General features: G+C 46.7%; 1 protein-coding gene across 3 annotated transcripts in view; it reads left to right on the forward strand.

The window, feature by feature from the left end:
- The window catches only part of SEPTIN3 (septin 3), a 298,561-nt gene that overhangs the window by 63,606 nt on the left and 207,728 nt on the right, over positions 1 to 27,227 (forward strand). For 2 of the 3 annotated variants that reach the window (XM_068240225.1, XM_068240226.1), the window contains exon 3: positions 19,761 to 19,952. In XM_068240225.1, the coding sequence (XP_068096326.1) occupies positions 19,761 to 19,952 (192 nt within the window). Of the gene's footprint in view, positions 1 to 11,368; positions 11,448 to 19,760; positions 19,953 to 27,227 lie in introns of those variants that run through there. The other variant, XM_068240227.1, reaches the window with a different exon arrangement.

The raw sequence follows: 27,227 nt of genomic DNA on the forward strand, positions 1-27,227 counted from the left end.
TTGAAACATCTTTTCCATCACTTTTGTGGCCAGCATAATTTTTTTTTTCAAAGTTTGCATCCCCATTGAAGTCTATTGCGGTTCGCGAACTTTAACGCGAACCGAACCTTCCGCGGAAGTTCGCGAACCCGGTTCGCGAACCTAAAATCGGAGGTTCGGCCCAACTCTACTGCCAGGGGCTCTATGGCTATGATAAAGAGAATGGGCGATATGGGGCATCCCTGCCGGGTACCTCTGCAGATTTGGAATGGGGGGATGAGGAGCCTGCATAATAAATACTGGCTGTTGGGTTGGAGTACAGTGTTTTGATCCATGTGGTGAAGGACCCTCCTAGCCCCCATTTATCTAGCACTGTGTATAGGTAGTCCCAAGAGACTTGATCAAAAGCCTTATAAATGTCAAGCGAGAGACATAAGCCTGGGATCTTTCTTGATTGAAGTAATTCAAAAACCTGAATTGCTCGCAGGGTGGCGTCTGAAGCTTGACGGCCAGGCACAAAACCTGATTGGTCCCTATATATTATATCAGCAAGGAATCTGTTGATTCGAGTGGCCAGGATTTTCCCTAACAGCTTATGATCTATGTTAAGTAAAGATATGGGTCTGAACTGATGCGGTTCCAATGGCTCTTGATCAGTCTTTGGGATCATAACTATATCAGCTTGCAGTGAACTGGGGTGCGGAGTTTGGCCTATTTTATAAGCATTAAAAAGTGGGACCAGGAGAGGACTTAAAGCTGTTGCAAACTTTTTGTAAAAAAGACCTGAGAATCCGTCTGGACCTGGGGTTTTGGACGTCTTGAGAGATTTAATAGCCAAAGTAACTTCCTCAGCTGTTATGTCATCATTTAATTGGTCTATGTAGTCTGTGGGAATCTGAGGGAGGACTATGGGGTCTAGGAAAGTTCTGATTTCTTCCATAGGGGATGGATTTGGAGGTGAGTAAAGTTTGCTTAGGAAGTTGTGAAAACTTTGTGTTATTTTTTGGGGGTCTAAGGTGGTTTGACCTGAGGGCAGACGGACTGACAATGGCCTCGATTCATAAAGCATTCCCACATGCGGGAATGCTGAAAACGGCACACTTTACCGACCACACAGCAGAATCTTTATTCATAAAGGCTTTTTCCGCATGAAAAGCCGACTTTCGCGAGCAGAGTGATAAATCACCGCCTTGCGCGGTGATTATCATAGCAAAAGTAACAAGTAGTCAATTCATAAAGATTAGAGGTAGCGGTATGCGGACGGGTATTACCGCTACCTCTGATGTGGCGAGAAGCGTGCGGAATACAGTGCAGTGAATGGGACAGACCTCCCAAGCAGCTGCAGAGAGAACACCGCACGGAGGGATTCCGCCTGCTTCTCCTGTTTCCGCATTTCCCCCGACAGCCTAACGCCTGCCTACAGCGGAATATCTCCGCACGCCCGTCACATCTAGCTACATTTTTATGAATTACCACCCTGAAGGCGGAAATACCGACAGCGGTGTTTCCCCGCTCGACTTTCCCCGCTCGACAGCACTTTTATGAATCGAGGCCAATGTGGGAGGTTTATATATTCTGTGTCTTAGTTTGTTGGCTAATAGTGTACTGGATTTATTGGCCCACCTGTAGTATCGGTTTTTCTGCCAACGTAGTTGCTTTTCCGCATTGTCAGTGAGTCTGAGGTCTAATTGGGTACGTAGAAGGTCTCTGTCTCTCTTTAAGGAAGTGGAGGGGTTATTCTTCCAGTTTGCCACAGCCTTTTCTAACCTGGCAGTTAGATCAAATATTTCTTTCTCTCTTTGCTTCTTTTGGTGTGAGGCTAAGCCTATTATACGTCCTCTCACTGTTGCTTTAAGGGCCTCCCAAAGGGTGATGGGGGATGTGACTGACTCGCCGTTCTCCTCCATATATTCTTCCAAGTAGGTTCGGATTTTATCAAGAGATTCTGGGTCTGAGAGCAGCAAGTCATTCATGCGCCATCTGTAGGTGGACTTTCTGGCGGCCAACGATGATAGTTGTATGAGGAGGGGACTGTGGTCGGACCAGGTGACCGTGAGAATTTTAGCTCTAGTTATGTTGGAGAGGAGTTGCTGATGGAAGAAGGAAGTGGTCTATTCTGCAAAAACTGTTATGGGGGTTGGAGTAAAATGTAAAATCCTTGGCTGTGGGGTGAAACTCTCTCCAAGCATCAAAGAGGTTCTGCGAGCGAAATAGGGCGTTAATGGCCGAGGGACATGGTGCTCTGATGGGTTTAGATAGGGCAGGTTGGCTAGTTGGTTTTGACCTGTCCAGGGCTTCGTATAATACTGCATTAGTGTCGCCGCAGAGTATGAGAGTGCCTACACTATGCTGATTTATCACTTGCACTAGATGGGAAAGAAATCTTTCCTGGAAGGTATTCGGGGCATAGTAGGAAACCAGAGTGAGATTCTCATCCCCCAGCGAGCCCACTAAAAGAACATATCTCCCGGTTGGGTCGGACAAACATTTAAATGGTAGGCCCCTACGGAAGGCTATTGTCACCCAGTGGCGTCCCTACTATAGAGCGGAGGGGGGCGGGGCGCACCAGGTGTCAGACACCCAGGGGGGTGTCGCCACGACCCCACACAGCAGCACAGCAGGAGGGAGAAGCAGGGCTAGAAGGAGGGGCTGTGGAGGCAGCGGTGGGGAGGGGGGACATATCCCCCCCTCCCTCACCTGGGACCCCTCCTTCTGCCTCTCTCTCCCCCTCAAGAATAGCGGCGAAAAGTGCGGGGCGGCCGGAGGCGTATGGACAATTACTCACCTGATTTCCGCGTTCCAAGCGGAGACATGTAACGTCATGACGCTGCGCTCCGCAGCGTCATGACGTTACAGGTCTCCGTCTTCAAGGCCGCCCACTGTGCTTCCTGATTAGCGGAAGCACAGTGGACGGCATTGGAGGCGGAGACCTGTAACGTCATGACGCTTGGATCGCGGAGATTAGGTGAGTAATTCTCTGTACGCCTCCGGCCGCCACGCACTTGTCGCCGCTATTCTCCCCCAGGTGAGGGCCCCGCACTTGTCGCCGCTATTCTCCCCCAGGTGAGGGACCCCTCCACAGCCCCTCCATCTAGCCCTGCTTCCCACTCCTGGGGCACCTACACTGGGGGCAACTATACTAGCTTACTGGGGGCAACTATACTAGCTTACTGGGGGCAACTATACATATTGGGGGCAACTATACTAGCTTACTGGGGGCAACAATACATATTGGGGGCAACTATACTAGCTTACTGGGGGCAACTATACTAGCTTACTGGGGGCAACTATACATATTGGGGGCAACTATACTAGCTTACTGGGGGCAACTATACATATTGGGGGCAACTATACTAGCTTACTGGGGGCAACTATACATATTGGGGGCAACTATACTAGCTTACTGGGGGAAACTATACTAGCCATACTGGGGGCAACTATACTAGCTTACTGGGGGCAACTATACTAGCCATACTGGGGGCAACTCTACTAGCCATACTGGGGGCAACTATACTAGCCATACTGGGGGCAACTATATTAGCCATACTGGGGGCAACTATACTAGCTTACTGGGGGCAACTATACTAGCCATACTGGGGGCAACTATACTAGCTTACTGGGGACAACTATACTAGTTTACTGGGGGCAACTATACTAGCCATACTGGGGGCAACTATACTAGCCATACTGGGGGCAACTATACTAGCCATACTGGGGGTACTGGGGGCAACTATACTAGCCATACTGGGGGCAACTATACTAGCCATACTGGGGGCAACTATACTAGCCATACTGGGGGCAACTATACTAGCAAGGAGACGCCGGAAACTGCCAGGATACTGATCTTGTCCTTTTGCACCATGAAGGTTTCTTTTGGAGATGCTGGTTTTACACAGATGTAGCACCAGATAACAACAGCATGGCAGCTTTTTGGATCAATCACTGCATTGGATTAAAAGAAGATTCTTTTTAACAACGGTTCTTGGTTTTGACTGGCAGTTAACCATAAGCGTTTTATCCACCTGCAAGTGGAGGTGGGCAGCATCTGGTGAGCCTTTAGGCATATACTTCTTTGGGGATTCACATAGAGTGAACACGGAGTGACAATACTGGCACAGAGGTTCTTTCTTGCACACCGGTTTTTCTGCTGAAGTTATAATAGTCATCAGTAGTGGAACTTCCTATACTGCTTGAATGGTATTACCCTATGTGGAGTCTGATTTCTTTTGCAGGTCTGGAGAGCGCAGCAGTTTTTTATACAATTTTATACTAGCTTACTGGGGGCAACTATACTAGCTTACTGGGGGCAACTATACTAGCTTACTGGGGGCAACTATACTAGCCATACTGGGGGCAACTATACTAGCCATACTGGGGGCAACTATACTAGCTTACTGGGGGCAACTATACTAGCTATACTGGGGACAACTATACTTACTGGGGGCAACTATATTAGCTATACTGGGGGCAACTAAACTATACTAGTAATACTGGGGGCAACTATACTGGCTGGGGCAACTATACTGGCTGGGGCAACTATACTAGCTATACTGGGGGCAGCTATCCTGGCTGGGGGCAACTATAATAGCTGTACTGGCTGGGGCAACTATACTAGCCATACTGTCTGGGGCAACTATACTGGCTGGGGGTGACCATACTATCTATACTGGGGCAACTATACTAACTTCATTGGGGGCAACTATACTAGCTATACTGGGGGCAACTATATTACCTACACTAAGGGCAACTATACTAGCTATATTCGCGCGCCGCGGGTTATAGCCACACCCATTTTTTTCGGGGGGGGGGGGGGGGTCTTTTAATACCCAGCATCGGGTGTCAAATGCCCTAGGTACGCCACTGTTGTCACCCCCCTCACCTTCTCACGTGCCCATGAACTGTAGGTTAGCAGGAAGTGATAACTTAGGAAGGAGGGATGGGAGGAAACTGAAAACCTCGTTTCCTGTAAGCAGACAATGTCCGCCTTACAGGACTTATAGTAGTTAAAGGCCTTAGTTCTCTTCTGCGGGGCATTGAAACCTTGTACGTTATGGGATATTATCGTAAGTCCCTTTAAAGTGTTAGGAGTTGCCATGATGGGTGTCTTTTACAGGTGGAGCTCTACATGGTTCTCCGACAGATGGGGCAGGTGACCTCGAAACAGTGGTAGAAACATACAGGAGTAAAGGATGGGATAAAGGGGGAGAAAGGAATATAAAGAAGAGAAAAAAGAAAATCAACATTGAAACGCATCCCTCTGGAAGGAGCCCAAACAGAGGGAAGCACAACAGTTTGTGTGGTTGGCTGTCGCTGTGTCCGAAGAACACAGGGAGAGCCAAGGTCATTCCCTGATGTACCGGGGAATTCGCCAAACGTGCAGCGGGGGATCTAGTGACCCCCTCCGGCTGCACAGCTTAATTCATAAACTTTAAACAAGTATAGGTTGAAATAGAATGCTTGTCACATTTTTAACAGAACGACTTAGTTAACAACAGATCTGAACAGTAGAGAATCTACAACTTTAAATAAGCAACAGCAGTGCAGAATCAAAAAAGAAAAGAAAAATTTTCTTATGGTAGAAATGTCTGCATCAGTAACATACAGGTCAGGTCCCAGAAACACGGGCTGGGAGTTCCTGACCATGAGGAGTGGTAAACTTAGGTTCAGGCACTACCCCATTTCACCCTGGATCTGACATTCTTGTAGGAGAGCAGGAAGGTGCATGTCGTCTTGAGGTGGTGCGACGCGCTTTAACCGTTTCCCATAATGGTGCGGAGCATGTAGAGATTGAACTGCGGGCTGGGGAACCTGCAGGCAGGCTTAAGTGCAAAGTTTCGAGTTGTTGTTGGGCTTCCTCGAGAGATGATGCAGACACTTGTTTGTTACGGTAGGTGAATATCAATTTAAAGGGGAAACCTAATTTATACTTGATTTTGTGTGCCAACAGGATCTGCAAGATGGGTTTCATTGCCCGTCTCCTCTGAATCGTGGCCGGGGCCAGATCAGTAAAGAGCTGATAAGAGTGTCCTTGAAAAGTCAAGTTGCCTTTATCCCTCGCTGCGCGCAGCAGAGCTTCCTTAGTGTTGTAATAAGTAGGTTTAACTAATATGTCCCGGGGTGGGCCGTTTGGTTTCAGCTGCGTAAGGGCTCTGTGGATTCGGTCAAATTCCAGTCTTTCTATCGGAATGGTTGGGTCTAATTCTTGAAACAGTGCTGTAGTGGTGGAAGTTAGATCAGTTATTGTTTCAGGGAGCCCGCGGATTCTGAGATTAACCCGCCTGGCCCTGTTCTCAAAGTCCTCTAGTTTCAACTGGTTTGATTGTGCTTCTGTCTGCACTGTCTCTATATCCTTTTCATGAGCATCTAGTACAACAGTAACATTATCCATTCTTTGCTCTAGAGCATTTGTCCGGGCCCCGAGCTCCCTAATCTTCCGCTTGAGCTGATGGGTTATCCGGGCAGTGGCCTCGTCCAGCTTACGCTGCAGAATTAGCTCAAATTGTTCCAATAAGACCCTGTCCCGATCTACCATGTCCCCAGTACCTCGTGTGGAGATCGCAGGTTGTTACCACTCCTGGGCTGAGAGTGATATGGAAGCCAAGCTGTTCGCTTCGGATGCCCGGTCCGGGGACTCTGCGTTCGGGGGATCAGGCGCCATTTTGGTCGGCTTGCTGGAGGAGGAGGTAGGCTGTTGGGTCTTGTTCCCGGGGGTTTTGCATTTGGCTGGAGCCTGCAGCTTCTGGTGCTTATGTTCCACGGACTGCGACTGTGAGGTAAGGCTGCCCTCTCCCGTAGATGGAGTCGGAGAGGCAGCTCCCGAGTGCTCGCGCGCCATCTTGGGCCTACCGCTGGAAGCCGGTGCCTGTTTGCGTGCCTCGCCCTCCGATGTTTTGTCTGTTCGGCGGCCTCCCATCTAGATGCTGTATGTGCTGGGGGTCTTTGTCGAGCTGGAGGGTAATTTTTAGGTGCGCTGTGACAAGCATATATGGGGCAAATGCAGCCGGAGGGTGCAGAGCTAAGCTACCATGCGTCCATCCGACTCGGCTGCTGGCCACGCCCCCGGCAGGATGCATTCTACGGTATAGTATAGTTAATTGCCGTGGGAGATCTTTAATCAAATTGAAGATCGCAAGACTGGAGGATACTGTATACGTTGGATCGTTTACCGAGGATATGGGCGTGGGACCATTTTTTTAAGGTACAGGTAAGTATTTCTGGTTAATTTAGAATAATAAAATACTTTTCTCGTGGTTGTGTTTTTATTTCAATTAACCCTTTGTGGAAATGGGTACGGGGTACTTTGTACCCCAATACTCATTTCTCCTGGGAGGGGGGTGGACATCTGGGGTTCCCTTCTTAAAGGGGACTCCCAGATGCCACCATGAACCCCCCCAGGGAGTCGTCGCCCCCACCTCCTCCTGGGGCACCGGAGGTGGGGAAAAGCCCTTTGTCCATGGATTGGACAAGGGCTCTGGGGGGGAGGGGGAGGCTTGGCCGCCACTCCCCCCCAGAGCCCCCCCATACCATGGACCATGCGGGTTGGTCCATGGGCCGGGGCGCCACATTCTGGCTATCCCAGCCTGCATGGGGGACAAGGGGTTACAGAGGCTCGGGAGGGGGGACCCCACGTCATTTTTTCTTCAGATTTACCACACTCGGCACATAAAAATAATTTTAAAAAAATATTTTTTTTTTAAACTACTTCCGAGGCCACAAGTATGAAAAAAGTTAAATACCATTTCATAATCCAGATCCATGGAGGACGCCATCCGCTCCCTTTCATTCATTCCGCCATGGCACCCGCAGTAATACCGGCCCTGGTCGGGTCCCGACCTCTCCGAACGGGTCGGGTTCTCATTCCCCCCTCAATATGGCTGCCACAGATTGCCGCGGCGGTGCAGTCCGCATAGATGTGATTGCGGCTGTGCAGCTCTAGGGCCTCCTCCCGCCACGTCATCAATATGTGTGCATACATCGGACGCATTGGGAGGAGGCCCTAGAGCTGCGCAGCCGCAATCGCGTGTATGCAGACTGCGCAGCCGCAGCAATCCGTGGAGGCCATATTGAGGGGGGAATGAGAACCCAATACGTTCGGAGGGGTCGGGACCTGACCGGGGCCGGTATTACCGTGGGAGCCATGGCGGGATAAACGGGAGGGTGCGGATGGCATCCTCCATTGAACTGGATTATGAAAATGTATTTCACTTTTTACACATTTGTGGCCTCGGAAGGCCTTTAAATATTGATTCCTGTTATCTTTTTAACATATCCTGCAAATTTGGTGTTGTTAGGATGTAAGGGGCCTTTGCTATTAACTGCTAAAGTCGGCGGGTAATAACCAACCAGAGTTATAGGGGTGCAAAGGTGCTGACTTTTTCCATTGGCTTTCATTGGGCTCCCTATTTCACTTTCCAAAATCTCAAATCTTTTCAAAGGACAATGGCTCAGCAGTGGCAAATTTTCTAGCTTTGTAGGGACTCTTAGGGGGATCATGACTGGTGAGTTTCGGGCCCCTAGGCCAAAGAGGTCATAGCCTAGGGTCACAAAAACCTGTTTATTTGGGCAATGTGAATGGTGACGATTCTGACAAACATAAATCGCAGCCATGGCCATTAGCAAAGTCTGAATCTCACGACATGTCTCATGCAAGTAGAAGGCATATTGTTGTACTTGCACTGTAATGTTGGGTTCCCTAAATCTCTGCAAACCAGAGTTACGGGGGTGCAAAAGTGCTAAATTAACCCATTTTTTCAAAGGGCGATGGCTCAGCAGTGGCATATTTTCTAGCATTGTAGGGACTCTTAGGGGGATCATGACTGGTGAGTTTCGGGCCCTTACCTTAGCGTTTTGTTTTCTGCGCTTTTGTACCCTGAAAAACTAGGCCCCAATGAAAGCATATGGGGGATTTTAGCACTTTTGCACCCCCATAACTCTGGTTTGCAGAGGTGTAGGGAACCCAAAATTGGAGTGCAAGTACAACAATATGCCTTCTACCTGCGTGAGAAATGTCGTGAAATTCAGACTTTGCTAATGGCCATGGCTGCGATTTATGTTCGTTAGAATCGCCACCAGTACCTTTGCAAAAATAAACAGGTTTTTGTGACCCTAGGCTATGACCTCTTTGGCCTAGGAGCCCAAAACTCACCAGTCATGAGTCCCCTAAGAGTCCCTACAATGATAGAAAATTTGCCACTGCTTAGCCATCGTGTGAGATGTGAGATTTTGGAAAGTGAAATAGGAAGCCCAATGAAAGCCAATGGCAAAATTCAGCATGTTTGCACCCCCATAACTCTGGTTGATTTATCACCCACCGACTCTAGCAGTTAATAGCACAGGCCCCTTATATCCTAGCAACACCAAATTTGCAGGATATGTTAAAAAAGATAGTGGGAAACAATATTTTTTTTTAAAAATTAAATTCTAATTTTTGGGGAATGTTCTGAGTGTGGTAAATCTGAAAAAAAAAATCGCATGGGGTCCCCCTCCCGAGCCTCTGTAACCCCTTGCCCCCCATGCAGGCTGGAATAGCCAGAATGCGGAGCCCCGGCCGACTGGGGCTTTGCACCCTGAGCTATACCAGCTGGCATGATCCATGGTATGGGGGGGCTCTGGGGGGGGAGGGGTGGCCAAGGAGGAGGTTGGGGCGACGACTCCCTGGGGGGGGGGGGGTTCATGGTGGCATCTGGGAGTCCTCTATAAGAAGGGGACCCCAGATGCCCACCCCCCTCCCAGGAGAAATAAGTATTGGGGTACAAAGTGCCCCTTACCCATTTCCACAAAGGGTTAAATGAAATAAAAACACAACCACGAGAAAAGTATTTTATTATTCTAAATTAACCAGAAATACTTACCTGTACCTTTAAAAAAAATGTTCCCACGCCCATATCCTCGGTAACCGATCCAACGTATACAGTATCCTCCAATCTTGCGATCTTCAATTAAGTTGATTGAAGATCTCCCACGGCAATTAACTATACTATACCTTAGAAGGCGTCCTGCCGACACATAGCGCTGCTCCCACTGTCCTCCCCACCTACTCACCTGTCATCCTCACCTAGCCTGGCACCTGGTGCACCCATGGGTGCACCGGGTGCCAGCCTAGGTGAGGGGTGACAGGTGCAGGCAGGTGGGGAGAGAGCGGAAGTCGGCGCTATACGTCCGCACAGGATGCATTCTAAGCTATAGTAACCGGCTCATCAATGAGCCGGCTATTTTTGGATTGAATCGAATGAATCATTACCGAGGAAACTACGTGTACAAAACTACGCATAAGCGTAATCTACGCCTATTGCGGAAACTACGCCTGCCAACTCAAATATGTGGAGAGCGTAATGTGCGAAGTACACGTAGTTTCCGCCTAGCGTCATGTGACTACGCGTTACTACGCAAGAAAAACTATGCGTGCGAAGCTACGCATAATACGCGGTAAGTATGCGTAGCAAACGTAACTACGAAGTTTGGCGGAATAACTACGCGTATTTTACTCCGCATAGTTTTCTACATACGAAATACTACTACGATGCGTATTTCGTAAACTACGATGCGTAGATTCACATAGGCGTAGTTTCTGCTCAACCCTGATTACAATTTACACAAAAAATAACATTAAAAATTAACTGTTTATTTCACACACCGAAATATTACCCAAATAAAAATTTTTTGGGAAAAAACAAATGACAATTAAATAAAAAAAAAAGACCTAAATAGTTACCTAAGGGTCTGAACTTTTTAAATATGCATTTGAAGGGGGTATACTACGAAAACATTTTAAATTATAAGTTTGTAAATAGTGATAGACGCAAAATGGAAAAAATGCACCTTTATTTCCAAATAAAATATTGGCGCCATACATTGGGATAGGGACAAAATTTAGATGGTGTCATAACCGAGACAAATGGACAAATAAAATACATAGGTTTTAATTATGGTAGCGTGGATTATTTTAAAGCTATAATGGCCGAAAACTGAGAAATAATTAATTTTTTCCATTTTTTTCTTATTAATCCTGTTAAAATACATTTATAAAAAAAATAATTCTTAGCAAAATGTACCACCCAAAGAAAGCCTAATTAGTGGTGGAAAAAACAAGATATAGATCAATAAATTGTGATAAGTAGTGACAAAGTTATTGGTGAATGAATGGGAGGTGAAAATTGCTCTGATGCATAAGGTGAAAAATCCCTGCGGGCTGAAATTCACACTAATAAGGTCGGTGATCATGTCCAGTCCTGAATGTGATGGATACTGAGCATCTGTTATTCTATATAATAATTTGCAAGTGTCTCTGTGTCCCTGTGTGTGTGTGTCCCTGCTTCCAGACCTGACAGTTTGCTGTCTGTGAACCTCATTGCATTGTGGGAAATAACAGCTTTTTCCAACTGCCAAGCAAGCAACATCTCCCTGTGTGCATATACTTTGGACAGCGATGGTGAATGGGCAATCCAGACACATCTGTGCACGCATTGTGGGTGGGTCTGCCATGGCCTAGTGCACATTTTTTATTGGCCTTTTTACTAATGACGGATATAGGATGTATATGCCTTTAAAATGTGATGTAAAATCCATGCCAGCATACGAGCCTTATGCTGGGTACACAGTTTGTAATTTCCCGCTCGATCCGTGGGATCGATCGATTATTTCCGACATGTTTGATCGGGTTTTCGATCGATACAGCTGTCAATTTTGCATGTTAAGTATGTAAAATCGACGGCTGTATCGATCGAAACCCGATCGAACATGTCTGAAATAATCGAATCGATCCCGCGGATCGAGCGGGAAATCGCAACGTGTGTACCCAGCATTATGCTAGGTACACACCATACAATTTGATGTTAGATTTTCTGTAAGGTTTACCTGTCAGATAGATAATTTCCAACATGTTGGAAACTATCTATCTAACCATCTATCTGCCTAGCAATTAGGCATAGTTCTCAGAGGCGTAGCAATAGGGGTTGCAGAGGTTGCGACCGCATCGGGGCCCTTGGGCCAGAGGGGCCCCAAAGGGCCCTCCATCAACTACAGTATTCGCTCTCTATTGGTCCTGTGCTCATAATAATCACTTCTATAGATACTTTGAATAGTGGTAATCATTAACACACTGTTTCCCATCCCCTTCTTGCACCTCTGACATTGTAGTTGCCTATTGGCAGGTTTTGGTGTGCCGAATCAATTGTTATGTATAGAGTGCTTGGGGGGCCCCATTGTAAAACTTGCACCGGGGCCCACAGCTCCTTAGCTACGCCCCTGATTGTTCTACTCAGCAGGAGATAACCAGAAGACAATGCACCACAGATAATGACCAGTCTCTACAGAAAATAATCTAGTGCAGAAAATCTAACAGTAAAATCTAACAGAAAATTGTATGGTGTGTACTAGGCACTGTCTGAAAAATCTGAGCCTGGATCAGCCAATCACATAAGACCACAAGGGCGGAGAATGCTTATAATTGAAGGCTGCAGGAGTTTTAAAATGGGGAAGCCACTACCGCACACTAGAACATCTGACGAAGCCCTGTAGGGGCGGGCAATACTAGTGGTGATGTGGGTCAGCAGGTGATGTAACCACAATGCTCCTACCCGGAATTAAGCGATCTGGAAGGCTGAGTGAGCCGCCGGCTGAAGTGCGAGGAACAGACTAAGTCAAGCTGATGATGCGGGGAGCCAGGCCTGCACCAAGCCGGCCGCAGATACAAGTGATAGCCCAGAGGAGGTGGTGAGAGCCCTCAGTGGAACCCTGCATACTGCACTACAGCTATATATATTTCTATTTACTGTTATCATCCAGCCAGCCTGCATCACTGCATAACGGACATTTGAACTTTGCTCAACACCAGCCAATCTAGTGCAATATTCCTGATGGAACATGCTTAAGAGGCTAATACTTGCCACGCAATCAGCGTGACTTTGTTGACAGTGGGCAATGAACTTTGCAATTGACTGACAGACACCCTGGTTGAATACCTTACCTGGAGAAGTGCCAACAAGGCAATATATTGAAATAGTTGATGACTCCCAAGACAGGGTGTATGCAGAGCTGGCCTTTGGGGGTGGCAAGTGGGGCAATCGCCCCAGGCCCCGCACCTGAAGAGGCCCCACACCCACTGCGGCGGTGGGGAGAACGGGCATAGTAGTTACAACTCACCTTTCTTCCTCCGATCATTGCAGCTTCCAACTCCTTCCTGTCCCGGCATCTGACGTATTGGTAACAGCGCCTCCTGTGATGATGTGAGCGCATGTCACAACAGGGGGGTGCTGTTACCAATACACAGATGCTGAGAGAGGAAGGAGTTGGAAGCTGCAATGATCAGAGGAAGAAAGGTGAGTTTTAACTACTATGCCAGCTCTCCCCACTGCTGCAGCCACCTACCTATCTAACCTGTACTGTGGGGAACCTACCTATCTAATCTATACTTCAGGCACCTATCTAATCTATACTGCAGGCACCTATCTAATCTATACTGCGGGGCACCTACCTATCTAATCTATACTGCAGGCACCTATCTAATCTATACTGCGGGGCACCTACCTATCTAATCTATACTGAAGGCACCTATCTACAGAGGCAGAAGAGTCCCAATCTTCCAACTGTATTATTAAATACTTAACGCAGGAAGAAGTGAAGGCAAGACTAAATAAATTAAAAATAGACAAGGCACCTTGCACGGATGGCATGCATCATCAGGTCCTAAGGGAATTAAGTTCAGTTATAGATAAACCCCTTTAACTTATCTTTTGTGACTCTCTTTCAACTGAGTCCCAGTGGATTGGCGTACAGCCCACGTTTTCCCATTATTTAAAGGGAACCTGAACTGAGTAAAATTGTTTAAAATAAACACATGACGTAGCTGCAAATGAAGATTACATACTGACCTTGCCATCAGTTCCTCTCAGAAGGTTTCCATTTGCTTCTTACAGTGATCCCTTCCAGTTCTGACAATATTTTGTCAGAATTGAAATATACCAGCTGCTGTCAGTTATATATCATCTGCTGTCAGTTACAACTGAATGTGCAAGGGAATGACCATGTTTCCCTATGGCTCAAGTGGATAATATTATAGTTTAACAGTGTGCTGTCCAGGAAGCTGTTATGGGGTAATGGCCATTTTCAAAATGGAGGACAAAGAATTCTATTGATCACAGTGAACAAACAGGACGCAGGAGAGAGATTGATGAGAAAACTACACAGGAGGTAAGAACGACATGTTAATGTTTATTTTGACATTTAATTTTCAGTTCAGGTTCTCTTTAAGAAGGGCAAACAAATCAGATCCAAGAAATTATAGACCTGTAAGCTTAACATCAGTTGTATGCAAACTATTTGAGGGGTTACTAAGAGATACTATACATGACTTCATAGTAGAAAACAATCTTATTTCTCAGCATCAACATGGGTTTACTAAAGACAGGTCCTGTTTGACTAACATGCTCAGCTTTTATAAGGTAGTGAACGCTAATGTGGATATTGGGAATGCTGTAGATGTGATATACTTGGACTTTGCAAAGGCTTTCGAAACTGTTCCCCACAAAAGTCTGGTGCAAAAGTTGAGGATGCAAGGACTGGGGAAGAGTCTGTGTGCATGGATAGGGAACTGGCTAATGGACAGAAAACAGAAAGAGTTGTGGAAGAGTTGTGGTCAATGGATTGTACTCAAAATGGGAGACTGTTAGCAGTGGGGTCCCACAGGGGTCTGTACTGGGTCCAGTGCTCTTCAATTTATTTATTAATGACCTAGTAGATGCAGTATGAGCAATGTTGCTATTTTTGCAGGAGATACAACATTGTGCAGAATCATCAACTCTCAGGAAGATAGGGACATATTGCAACAGGATCTGGATAGGATGGCTATATGGGCACATAAATGGCAGATGAAATTCAATGTTGAAAAATATAAAGTCATGCATTTTGGTCGTACCAATGGTCTAGCACCATACAAAATAAATGGTATACAGTTGGGGACATAAAATTTGGAGAAGGACTTAAGAGTACACATGGACAACAAGTTAAATAATCACACTCAATGCCAAGCCGCTGCAGCTAAAGCTAACACAATTTTGGGATGCATTAAAAGGGAAATAAAAACTCGAGATGCTAGCATAATATTGCCCCTGTTTAACTCTCTAGTAAGGCCACATCTGGAATATGGAATTCAGTTCTGGGCACCACATTACAGGAAAGATATTGCAGTTTTAAAGCGGTGCAGAGACGAGCAACAAAATTGATACGTGGCATGGAAGGCATCACTTACCAAGAAAGGTTAGATAAATTGGGTTTATTTAGTCTAGAGAAAAGACGCCTTATGCTGGGGATACACGGTACGTTTCTGTACCGTGTATCGACCAGCTGATCTGGCCAGCTGATAATATTCAATTGGCCCGATCAAGCCGCTCGACCCGCGCCCGCCCGATTCCTGCCGGCGGACAATGGCAGGAAATTGAGCGGCTGATAAGGACCGCTGGCGGGGACGAGCGGGAAACGATCCCCGCGGACGTGGCGGAGACGCGGCTGGAGTCGATTCGGCGGCTAATCGGCCGCCGGATTGACCCGTCTATGCCCAGCATTAGAGGGGATCTAATTAACATGTATAAATACATCAGAGGGCAATATAAAAGCTTGGCGGATGAGCTTTTTGTCCCTAGGCCTTCTCAAAGGACTAGAGGACATGATCTGCGCATGGAGGAAAAACGTTTTAGCCATTTATTTAGGAAAGGGTTCTTTACAGTAAGAGTGATTCAGATGTGGAATGCATTGCCACAGGAAGTAGTTATGGCAAACTCTATATCTGCATTCAAAGGGAGCTTAGATGCTTTCCTTGCGTTGAAAGACATCCATGGCTACAATTACTAGGTAATGCCTAATGATGTTGATCCAGGGATTTTATCTGATTGCCATCTGGAGTTGGGAAGGAATTTTTTTCCCTTTTGGGGATAATTGGATCATGCCTTGTAAGGGTTTTTCGCCTTCCTCTGGATCAACAGGGATATGTGAGGAAGCAGGCTGGTGTTGTACTTTGTTCTCTGGTTGAACTCGATGAACGTATGTCTTTTTTCAACCCAAATAACTATGTAACTATCTAATCTATACTGCGGGGCACCTATCTAATCTATACTATGGGGTACCTACCTATCTAAGCTATGCTGTAGGCACCTATCTAATCTATACTGCGGGGCACCTACCTATCTAATCTATACTGCAGGCACCTATCTAATCTAGTGTGTTATTGTGTTAAGCTGCAGCATGTCATGTCTCAAGTTGTTGCATATGGTCCCTTGCTGACTGAGAACATTACATGAAGCAGAGTAAATTGTCGGTTGCTGTACAATTATTACAATTCAGGGAAGGGGAGGGGGAGAGGGCGCATCCTAACAAGTTTGCCTCAGGCAGCAAAAAGTCTAGTATCGGCCCTGATTGCACCACTAAGACTTTGGACCCCAACTTTATTGGGGGGGGGGGGGGGGCAGGGTAATAGTGTTTAACGCCGCCTGGGTCAGCTGTCATTCCGCTCAACCTGCGACCAACTGACCTGGCAGCCGAATCATACTTCTGCATCTATTGACTCATTCACTATTCTCAAAAGGATGGACTAGGCATATTAAGGTTGCCTTCATTCTTCAAGGTATTTTTATGAGCTCTTGCTTAAGTTGTGTCAGCTTGGTCTATGACAACTGATCAGCCATCTCACATTAGTATAAACAGTTCTCAGGATACAATTTAATTAGAATGCTTCACATAAATTCCCCCCAAAATCTTCTGTAGGTAATGCCACTGGTGTATGTTTGCCAGCAGCACGGTTGCTCTGGGAGAAAAGTGTGGCGTGTGCAAGTCGGATTTTGCATTGCAGTGCTGTTTTCACTGGTGTTGGTGCTAATTCCCTATCCTTCTCCTGAACCTATAAGGTCCTTCCAGTGCAAAATACTCCTCCCGGTGTAAACCAGTTCCTGATGCTTAACCCTGTCCTCCCTCCATGATGTTAACCCTTCTCATTGTATATACAGTATGTCCTGTATGCCAAAATATACCAATTTATGCAGTGTTTCACTTTAAGAGTTGCATGTGACTGATGATACTGTCCCACCCTTATTGTTGCTGTGTGTACCTCTGTGTACGCGTGTGTATAGTCCTGGCATCGATCAGCTGGTCAAGGGGAGAAGCCAAGAGACGGCTTTTCTTGCGCAGCAAAGTACCGGAATATAACAAATATATTCCCCTACTGATCACCTAGCCTCTCCCCTGGTGGCGTAATTCGTGGTTTGGCTATTTTCTGCAACTGAATTATATGGATGTGGCTGTGCAGGCTCGTACTGACCCACCGAACTGCCGATGAAAAGATCGGTGGGCCCAGCCTCCTGGGGGCCCCAGAGTGGGCACAGCACAGGAAGGGGGAAATTGGGCACACAGAGCGGCGGGGAGTGGAGAAGCTTCCCCCTTTCCCTCACAAGCAATAGCTTTATCGGCATGATGAGATGAGATCCATCGCTCTGCGTGCTGCTGGCTGGTCTGGTCTCCTGCAATGCACTGTGTCCAATCACGCTCTCGCAGTACTTCCTGTGAGAGCGTGATTGGACACAGTGCATTGCAGGAGACCAGACCAGCCAGCGGCGCGCAGAGCGATGGATCTTCTCATCTCATCATGCCGGTAAGCTATTCCCCGCTCGCTGCCGCTGGCTGCAATTTTGGAGGGAGGGGGAGTGCGAAAGGGGGAGCGCGGAAGGGGGGCCCCTAGGTGAGGGAGGGGGGGGGGGAAGCTTCCCCTCTCCCCGCCGCTCTGTGCCCACTGCCCCCCCTTCCAAGCTGGGGGGGGGGGATCTTAGACCTGGCTGCTGCCTACCTAACTGGGGACACCTGTGACCTGCCTACCCTAATGGGGGGGGGGGGCTCCAGGTGAGGGAGGGGGGTCCCTCTGTGCCTACTGCACCCCCTGTCAGCATGGGGGCCCCCACTAACTGGGGACCTTGTAAAAACAAAACAGAGGACACCAAGAGCCCAATAGTGCAATATTGTCTGGTAAGCTCAATATATAATGTAATGTCAAAGGTTCTTATACTCACAAAGGTGGGTTACCATCAGGTAACCACTTGACAGGCAGGTGGGGAGTATTAGTACCTGACCCCACTCAGGTATAAAAGTCGCTCTCTGTAGATAGGAAAATGGGGAAAGAACCCCTCCACCAGGGGTGGACTTAATCGTGCTGTAATATGTACGAACAGAGGCGCCAAGCAGAGTAAAACTATGTTCTAAAAATGATAAAAAGAGGGAAGTTGAGGTGGACTTACCTCCCTCTGGTAGTGGACATATACTCAAATGCAGAGTAAAAAATATACAATTTATTCACAGCTCCATAAAATCGCAACAAGTTTCGCGGTTAACAATCCCGCTTCATCAGGCAGTACAGGAGCATATAAAACTGGTTCAGGTCCATAAAGCGTGTGAGCGCCTCTGTCTACTGGGGACCTGCCTTTGTGGGGATATCTGCCGCCAATCTAATTGTATTTTGTGGGGATATCTGCTGCCAAACAGATTGCATTTTGTGGGAATATCTGCCGCCAATCTAATTGCATTTTGTGGGGATATCTGTCCCCAATCTGTTTGCATTTTGTGGGGATATCTGCTGCCAATTTGATTGCATTTTGTAGGGATATCTGCCGCCAATCTAATTGCATTTTGTGGGGATATCTGCCGCCAATCTAATTGCATTTTGTGGGGATATCTGCCATCAATCTGATTGTATTTTGTTGAGAAATCTGCTGCCAATTTGATCGCATTTTGTGGGGATATCTGCCACCAATCTAATTGCAATTTGTGGGGATATCTGCCGCCAATCTAATTGCGTTGTGGGGATATCTGCCACCAATCTGATTGTATTTTGTTGGGAAATCTGCCGCCAATTTGATTGCATTTTGTGGGGATATCTGCCGCCAATCTATTTGCATTTTGAGGGAATATCTGCTGCCAATCTATTTGCATTTTGTGGGGATATCTGCCGCCAATCTATTTGCATTTTGTGGGGATATCTGCTGCCAATTTGATTGCATTTTGTGGGTAATCTGCCGCCAATCTGATTGCATTTTGTCGGAAAATCTGCTGCCATTTGACTACTTGATAAGTTATCATGAGGCATGTAACTATTTGATTATTTTATCTAAAATGTATCTGGTCAGACCTAATCTCTGTGAATAACACCGCTACTTATTTTGTGTTTTTTTTTTTTTTTAAAGTCTGCCCATGACTCATCATGACCACGCCGATGTTCCAGTGCGTGGTGACGCCCACTTATTTTTGCTGCGGCACGCCTCATGTGGACATATCCCTATTGGAGACTGTCCTCAGAAGTGCTTACAATCTATTCCCTACCATGAAATCATGCAAAAATTTGGGAGTACATGTGTATGTGAGCCCAAAATGGAGGGGGGGGGGGGGGGCAGGCTGAAACTTCCTCGGTGGGCCCTTAGTGTCCCAGTCCGACCCTGTGGCTGTGTATAGCATTATTGCTATAGCAGCGCCCATATTTGGTGCTGCACAGCAGCCAGCGAGCTCCGAAATGACCTGCTTTGCGGTGTACATGGTATGCCATGTTTGTCCTTCCTACTACCGTGTTACAATTATGAGGTTAAATCAAGGCTCTATTTCTGTACAAGGACTGTGTAATTAAGAAGTTGTAGTACAAGCCTAGACTTCTTTCAAGATTTAAATAGTAAATCTTCAAAATACTGTCTTTTTACATTAGAAACAACTACATATGCTTTTGAATACTACAGAATAATTATGTAATTCGCTTTCATTTTTAGAATCAACAGAAAACAAGTCTGAAACAACAATGTCAGATCTTGTACCTGAAACAAGACCCAAGCCAGCAGTGCCCATGAAACCAGTGGGAATGAGCCCTCACCTCTTGGGTTATATTGGTATAGATACCATCATTGAACAGATGCGTAAGAAAACAATGAAAACTGGTTTTGACTTCAACATTATGGTTGTAGGTAAGAACTTAAAGAAGAACTGTACTGAATAAAAAATATAAGAAAATATGAATAAAATTGTTTTTTTTTACGATATTACTTAATATATTACTATCTGATGGTACGGCGTTGTCCAGGTATGTATTTGGCTGGTGTTGACTGCGCCCACTTTTTCTAACCCTAACACACAAATACTCAATTACTCAATGACCAAGTTTGTGAGCTTTGCGGTCTTTGGCATCCATTATTTGCATTGAAATTAAACAAATCTCATTGGCTGTTTGTGGCTCCACCCCCTTTCCTGAATTTGAACCCCAGTCACCCAGTCACCAACTGTACCAGGTTTGAAGCTTGTGCCATTAACAGTGCAAGAATGGCAGCATTTAAATATTCCCCTTAAAAATCAATAGGTGAATTTTGATTGGCTTTTGTTGGCTCTACCCACTTTTCTGAATATTAATCCCAGTCACCCAGTGACCAACTGTGCAAAGTTTGAGAACCCTACACAACAGTGTAAGGCCCCCTGCACACTGCAAATCTGATTTGCGATTCCGATTTTCGATTCTGATTTTACCTGGATGATTTCAAATGAAGAAGAAAAACGCAGAAAAAATTAATGCAGTACTGATTAAAAATTGCAAATCAGAATCGCATGATAAATCGCGTCAAAATCGCAAATCGAAATCGCATGTAGTTTACAAGAGGCCTCAGAATGGCTGCAGTTTACATTTTCCCAGTGAAGTTTGTATTTGTCTCCGCCAACTTTTTTGTTATGGGGATAAAACGTATCCTATATGTTATTCCAGGTAATGTACTATGTGTGTGTGCCATATTTTATTCAAATCCGTTCAGCCATTGTTGCGTGATTGAGTAACAAACATCCAAACTTTAAAGTACCCCTGACCTGGTTCCTTCTCTTCCCTCCTACTTTAGTATTGTTTAATTTGCTTACATCTTTGGTCTCTCCAATACTTATCTGCTCACTTTTTTGTCCCCAATACCCTCGGCTCACTAATTTAGCCTCCAATACCCTCACTGTCGGCATGTCCTTATACTCTTAACTGCAGCTAATCAGCAAGTCTCTTACAGCTGCCTCTCTCCTTCCTCCCTTTTTTCCTTATTCTGTAACATGGTCCACCTGCTCATATACAATTAGGGATAAACACTTCCTCACCACACTTACCACCCCCCGGGAACAATGAATATCCACACTAAAAACTCACTATTTAGTTTTTCAACACGCTTATGGCCCTCCTCACTATTCCACACTATTGATCATGTTACAGTTCATTATTTGATACATTTATAGACATATACGTGATTGGTCCTATCACACATCAACCTGGGCCTTTGTCTTTAGTTGTATGCTCCTATTTGTCTAATGCCTGAGGAAGCAGGTACAAGCCTGTGAAACGCATTGCGAACCCCGTGGAGGCCTGCAGCAGGTCGGGTACCTGCGGGTAACCCGAAATGCGGGTCGGGTTCGGGTACCCAAATTGATTTAAACTGCAGGTGCGGGTCGGGTGCGGGTAGCGAGTCGAGTTGGGCCGAACGGTTCGCCTGCGAACGGTTCCATGCGAACTTCAGTGGTTCCCGTTCGCGGCCCGCAGGCGAAGTTTTGCGGAAGTTCGGTTCGCCCCATAATGCACCATGAGGGTCAACTTTGACCCTCTACATCACAGTCAGCAGGCCCAGTGTATCCAATTAGGCTACACTAGCCCCTGGAGCCACTCCCTCCCCTAATAAAAGGCAGGCAGCGGCAGCCATTAAGCTCACTCGTGTGCCTGCGTTAGTGAGAGTAGGGCGAGCTGCTGCAGACTGTCTCTCATAGGGAAAGATTAGTTAGGCTTAGCTTGTTCCTGGCTGCATACCTGTTCTGTTCAGTGAGCCCACCATACCTGTTCTGTTCAGTGAGCCCACTGGATACCTGCATACCTGTTCAGTGAACCTGCCACTGCATACCTGTTCTGTGAACCCACCACTGCATACCTGTACTGTGAACCCACCACTGCATACCTGTTCAGTGAACCCACCACTGCATACCTGTTCAGTGAACCCACCACTGCATACCTGTTCAGTGAACCTGCCACTGCATACCTGTACTGTTCAGTGAACCCGCCACTGCATACCTGTTCTGTTCAGTAAACCCGCCACTGTATACCTGTTCTGTTCAGTGAACCTGCCTCTGTATACCTGTTCTGTTCAGTGAACCCGCCACTGCATACCTGTTCTGTTCAGTGAACCCGCCACTGTATTCCTGTTCAGTGAACCCACCACTGCATACCTGTTCTGTTCAGTGAACCCGCCACTGCATACCTGTTCTGTTTAGTGAACCCGCCACTGTATACCTGTTCTGTTCAGTGAACCCGCCACTGCATACCTGTTCTGTTCAGTGAACCCGCCACTGCATACCTGTTCTGTTCAGTGAACCCACCACTGTATTCCTGTTCAGTGAACCCAGTGGCCAGAGCTGTCCCAATTTGCCATCCAACTTCTCTCCTGCCCTGCCGCAAGCGTCCTGTCAGAAAGGACCTTCAGCGCAGCTGGAGGCATTGTCACTGAGAAGAGAAGTCGCCTAAGTCACAAAACTGTTAAGTACCTCACCTTTATCAAAATTAATGAGGCATGGATCCCGGAGGGCTGCTGCCCGCCCCAAGACTAAGTCAGTCCCCGCACACACAGCATCTCTGCCTGCACGCCGTGTGACTGGCTGCCTGGCCTGCCCCAAGAAGACTAAGTCGCTCCCAGTCCCTCCACACAGCATGTCTGCCTGCAGGCCGCTTGACTACCTTCTCCGCCACCACCAACAGGGTCCAGGACTCCAGGCGGATTGCTGGATTTTTTAGGCCACTGCTAGCAGCGGCCGCTGTAATAATTTTTCTGGTGCGTGTACATGACTGCCTAATTTTTCTGGCTGCACTGCGGGCAGCTGCAACAACAAAAGAAAAGGCATGTGTATGCGCCCATTCCCCTTCGTGATCATTACCTTGCCGTGGTGAAGGGGCTTGCGTATCACAATGAAGCAATGACCGGCGCCTAGATGAGTGTCTCGGGGGGCACACCCACGATAATAAGGTCGTTGTCTCATTGTGGTCAGACCAAATTTGATCAGCTGGACAGTCAATGTTCTGTCATTCAGCTACATCAGCCAGGCGACCATATGGGCTGTAAAGCCACCAAAACCTGCACTCTCGCCATGGTGCGCACCAGTCCAGCACGACCGTCACTAAACAAACAGCTGTTTGCGGTGCTTTACACAGTGAGTTTGGTATGTCAGTGTGAAGCAGTACCTTAATTACACTACCTGATTGATGTATACACATGCAAGATGTTTTAAAGCACTTTAGGCCTGTCATTTAGCATTCATTGTGATTTCTGCCCTTAAAACGCTGCTTTGCGTCAAATCCAGATTTTTCCCGGGGACTTTTGGCATGTATCCCACTCCTCCACCTGGGGGTCCAGGTGTTAGACCCCTTGAAACATCTTTTCCATCACTTTTGTGGCCAGCATAATTTTTTTTTTTAAAGTTCGCATCCCCATTGAAGTCTATTGCGGTTCGCGAACGTTTACGCGAACCGAACCTTCCGCGGAAGTTCGCGAACCGAAAATCGGAGGTTCGGCCCCACTCTAGTAGCGAGTTGCGGGTGCGGGTAGCGGTCTGCGGGTGCGGGTCGCGGGTAGTGAAAGCAAGCTAAAAACCTTTTTACCTTTGGTTTGTGTATAAAAATAGGTTTTATTAACTTTACAGCTCCCAATGTTACTTTAAATGTGCACTTTAGAAGAAAATGTAAAAAAGCGGGTCGCGGGTAGTGGGTCGGGTAGCGGGCCTGCGTGTCGGGTGCGGGTAGCAGTGCTGCTGGTGCGGGTCGGGTTGCGGGTATCAAATGCACCAGAAAGCGGGTCGCGGGTCGGGTGCGGGTAGCCGGTCGCGGGTGCGGGTCGGGTGCGATTTTGAAAAAGTGGACCCGCGCAGGCCTATACCCTGGAGTATGCCAATAAATATTTTGTATTTTTTGAATACTACAGTCTCTTGAGTCTGCTTGAAGGAGGTAAGTCCACCACTGCCTCCAAAGCAATTTTAAACCTTTTAATTACTGATTTTATACTTTTGGCGCCTCTGTTCTACCTTTGTCATTGTTTACTTACTGGTGCTGTGACTAGCACACAGTACCATCCTCCCCCCTCCTGTTCCCCCTGTAGTCCCCGTTCTGCTCAGTCATTAACTTCAACTGAAGCAGAACGTCAATTATGTGTGAGGAGGAAGTGGCAGTTCTTTCTCCCCTCTGCTCGTCTATAATTTATCCCCCTCCACCTGCCGCTATAGTTCCTCTTCTGATTTACTGCACACAGCGCGCAGAGGAGCTGCGCTGTGTGCGATCGTGTGGTATTTGAGGTCAGAAGGATAACCAACCTCAAATACCACATGGTCGCACGCACGTCTAGTGAAAAATGCCCTTCTGCCCGATATTTGTGTAAAACGAGATTTATCGTTTTAAAGGTTAAAATAGTGCAGACCTTGTGAACGTAATTTATCATTTTTACACCTGCTTTTTTTGTCCTGCCTGAACGTTATTTATCGTTTTAAGCCCTGCTTTGCTGCCGCCGACTTTAACGTTTAATAGCAAAGCCCCCTTATAAGCTAGAAACACCAAATTTGCTGGTTATGTTAAGAAGAATATGTTAAAAAGATAGTGGAAAACAATATTTATATAAAAAAAAAATGTTTAATTTTTTTTTATGTTCAAAGGGGAAATTTAAAAAAATGGCATGGGGTCTCCCTCTTGAGCCTCTGTAACCCCTTGTCCCCATGCAGGCTGGGATAGCCAGAATGCGGAGCCCCAGGCCGACTGGGGCTTCGCACCCTGAGCTATTCCAGCCTGCATGGTCCATGGTATGGGGGGGCTCCAGGGGAGAGGGGCCAAGCCTTCCCCTCTCCCCCCGAGCCCTTGTCCAATCCAACCCAGGATAAGGTACAGACAAAGACTCCCTGGGGAGGGGTAGATGGAGGCATCTGGGAGTCCCCTTTAAGAAGGGGACCCAAGATGCCCGCCCTCTCCCATTAGAAATGAGTATAGGGGTACCCCTTACCCTTTTCTATAAAGGGCTAAATGAAATAAAAACGCAACAATGAGAAAAGTCCTTTAATGTTCTTAATCAACCAGAAATACTTAACTGTACCTTTAAGAAAAAGTTCCCACGCCAATATCCTCTGGAAAAGGTCCCACACTATAATCTGTTATGTCCCACGACGACAGTATCCTTTATCTTGCGATCTTCAGAAATACTTACCTGTACCTTTAAGAAAAAGTTCCCTAGCCAATATCATTGGGAAAAGGTCCCACGCTATAATCTGTTATGTTCCATGACAACAGTATCCTCTATCTTGCGATCCTTCAGAAATACTTACCTGTACCTTTAAGAAAAAGTTCCCACGCCAATATCCTCGGAAAAAGGTACCATGCCAATATCCTCTAACTTGCGATCTTCTTTTAAGTTGATTGAAGATCACCGTGAACCGCCGCCACAGACGCCGCCCCGTCGAACTGCTCTCACCTATAGTATAAAAACAAGGAACACCAAGAGCCCCAATAGTGTAATATGTACTGGTAAATGGTTACTAGATAGAGTAAATATTAATACTCAAAAACCAGGGTTACCATTAGGCAACCACTGTAAAGGCAGGTGAGGAGATTTTCCTGACCCCACTCAGGAATAAGAAGTCGCTCTCTGTAGATGAGAAAAAAGGGGGTTCAACCCTCCACCCAGGGTGGACTCAATATTATGCAGGAGAACAGAGGCGCCAAAAGGATAAAAGGAAGCTAAATGAGCTTAAAAACCAAATTCTTGGTAAATAGAGGAGGTAGTGGTGGACTTACCTCCTCCAAGTAGACACACAACGACTGTAGTAAAGTATTTATGAACTCCAAATATGCAACGCGTTTCGCAGGTTTAATCCAGCTTCATCAGGCAATAACAACGGAGCAATAGCATATGTGGTCAGTAGAAGAACCAGGCACCTCTGTAAATATAGTATAGCTGAGAGCAAAGAGCATCTTTAAATTTTGGCTCCAAGGCTCCCCATTGGTTCCTTAACAGACCAATGGGGATTAGGAGGATCCCCATTGGTCGATAAGGAACCATTGGGGAGCCTTGGAGCCAAAATTTAAACATGCTTTTTGCTCTCAGCTATACAGTATAGCTGAGAGCGCATCCTATACAGACGCTATACCACCAGCTCCTGCTGCCCTCCCTGCCTCTCACCTGCTTTCACTCTCACCCATGCTGACATCCAGTGCACCCATGGGTAGGGAAGCAGGGAGGGCAGTGGGAGCTGGCGGTATAGCGTCCGTATAGGACTCGCTCTCAGCTATACTGTATAGCTGAGAGCAAAAAGCATCTTTAAATTTAGGCTACAAGGCTCCCCATTGATTCCTTATCCTCCTGATCCCCATTGGTCTGTTAAGGAACCAATGGGGAGCCTTGGAGCCTAAATTTAAAGATGCTTTTTGCTCTCAGCTATACTATAGCTGAGAGCAGTTCGGCAGGGGCAGCGTCTGTGGCGGCGATTCGCGGTGATCTTCAATTAATGTAACAGAAGATCGCAAGTTAGAGGATATTGGCGTTGGACTTTTTCCCGAGGATATTGGCATGGGAACTTTTTTTAAAGGTACAGGTAAATATTTATGGTTAATTTAGATTAATTAAATAGTTTTTTTCGTAGTTGTGTTTTTATTTCATTTTTAACCCTTTGTGGAAATGGGTAAGGAGTACTTTGTACCCCTATACTCATTTCTCCTTAAAGGGGACTCCCAGATGTAGCCATGAACCCCCCAAGGGAGTCGTCGCCCCCACCTCCTCCTGGGGCACTGGAGGTGGGGAAGAGCCCCTTGTCCATGGATTGGACAAGGACTCAGGGGAGAGGGGAAGGCCGACCCTCTCCCCCAGAGCCTCCCCATACCATGGACCATGCGGGCTGGTATAGCTCAGGGTGCGAAGCCCCAGTCATCCGGATTCTGGCTATCCCAGCCTGCATGGGAGACAAGGGGTTACAGAGGCTTGGGAGAGGGACCCCACGTCCTTTTTTTTTAAATTTCCCACCATCTGAACATAAAAAAAAAAAAAAAGTTGGTAGGAAATAAAAAAAAAGGACGTGGGGCCCCCTCCCAAGCCTCTGTAACTCTATGCAGGCTGGGATAGCCAGAATGTGGAGTCCGTTAATGTTCTTAATTAACCTGAAATACTTATCTGTACCTTTAAAAAAAGTTCCCACGCCAATATCCTCGGAAATGTCCCACG

This window comes from Hyperolius riggenbachi, chromosome 6 (genome assembly GCF_040937935.1).
Source record: "Hyperolius riggenbachi isolate aHypRig1 chromosome 6, aHypRig1.pri, whole genome shotgun sequence".
In the NCBI taxonomy this organism is placed as follows: domain Eukaryota; kingdom Metazoa; phylum Chordata; class Amphibia; order Anura; family Hyperoliidae; genus Hyperolius; species Hyperolius riggenbachi.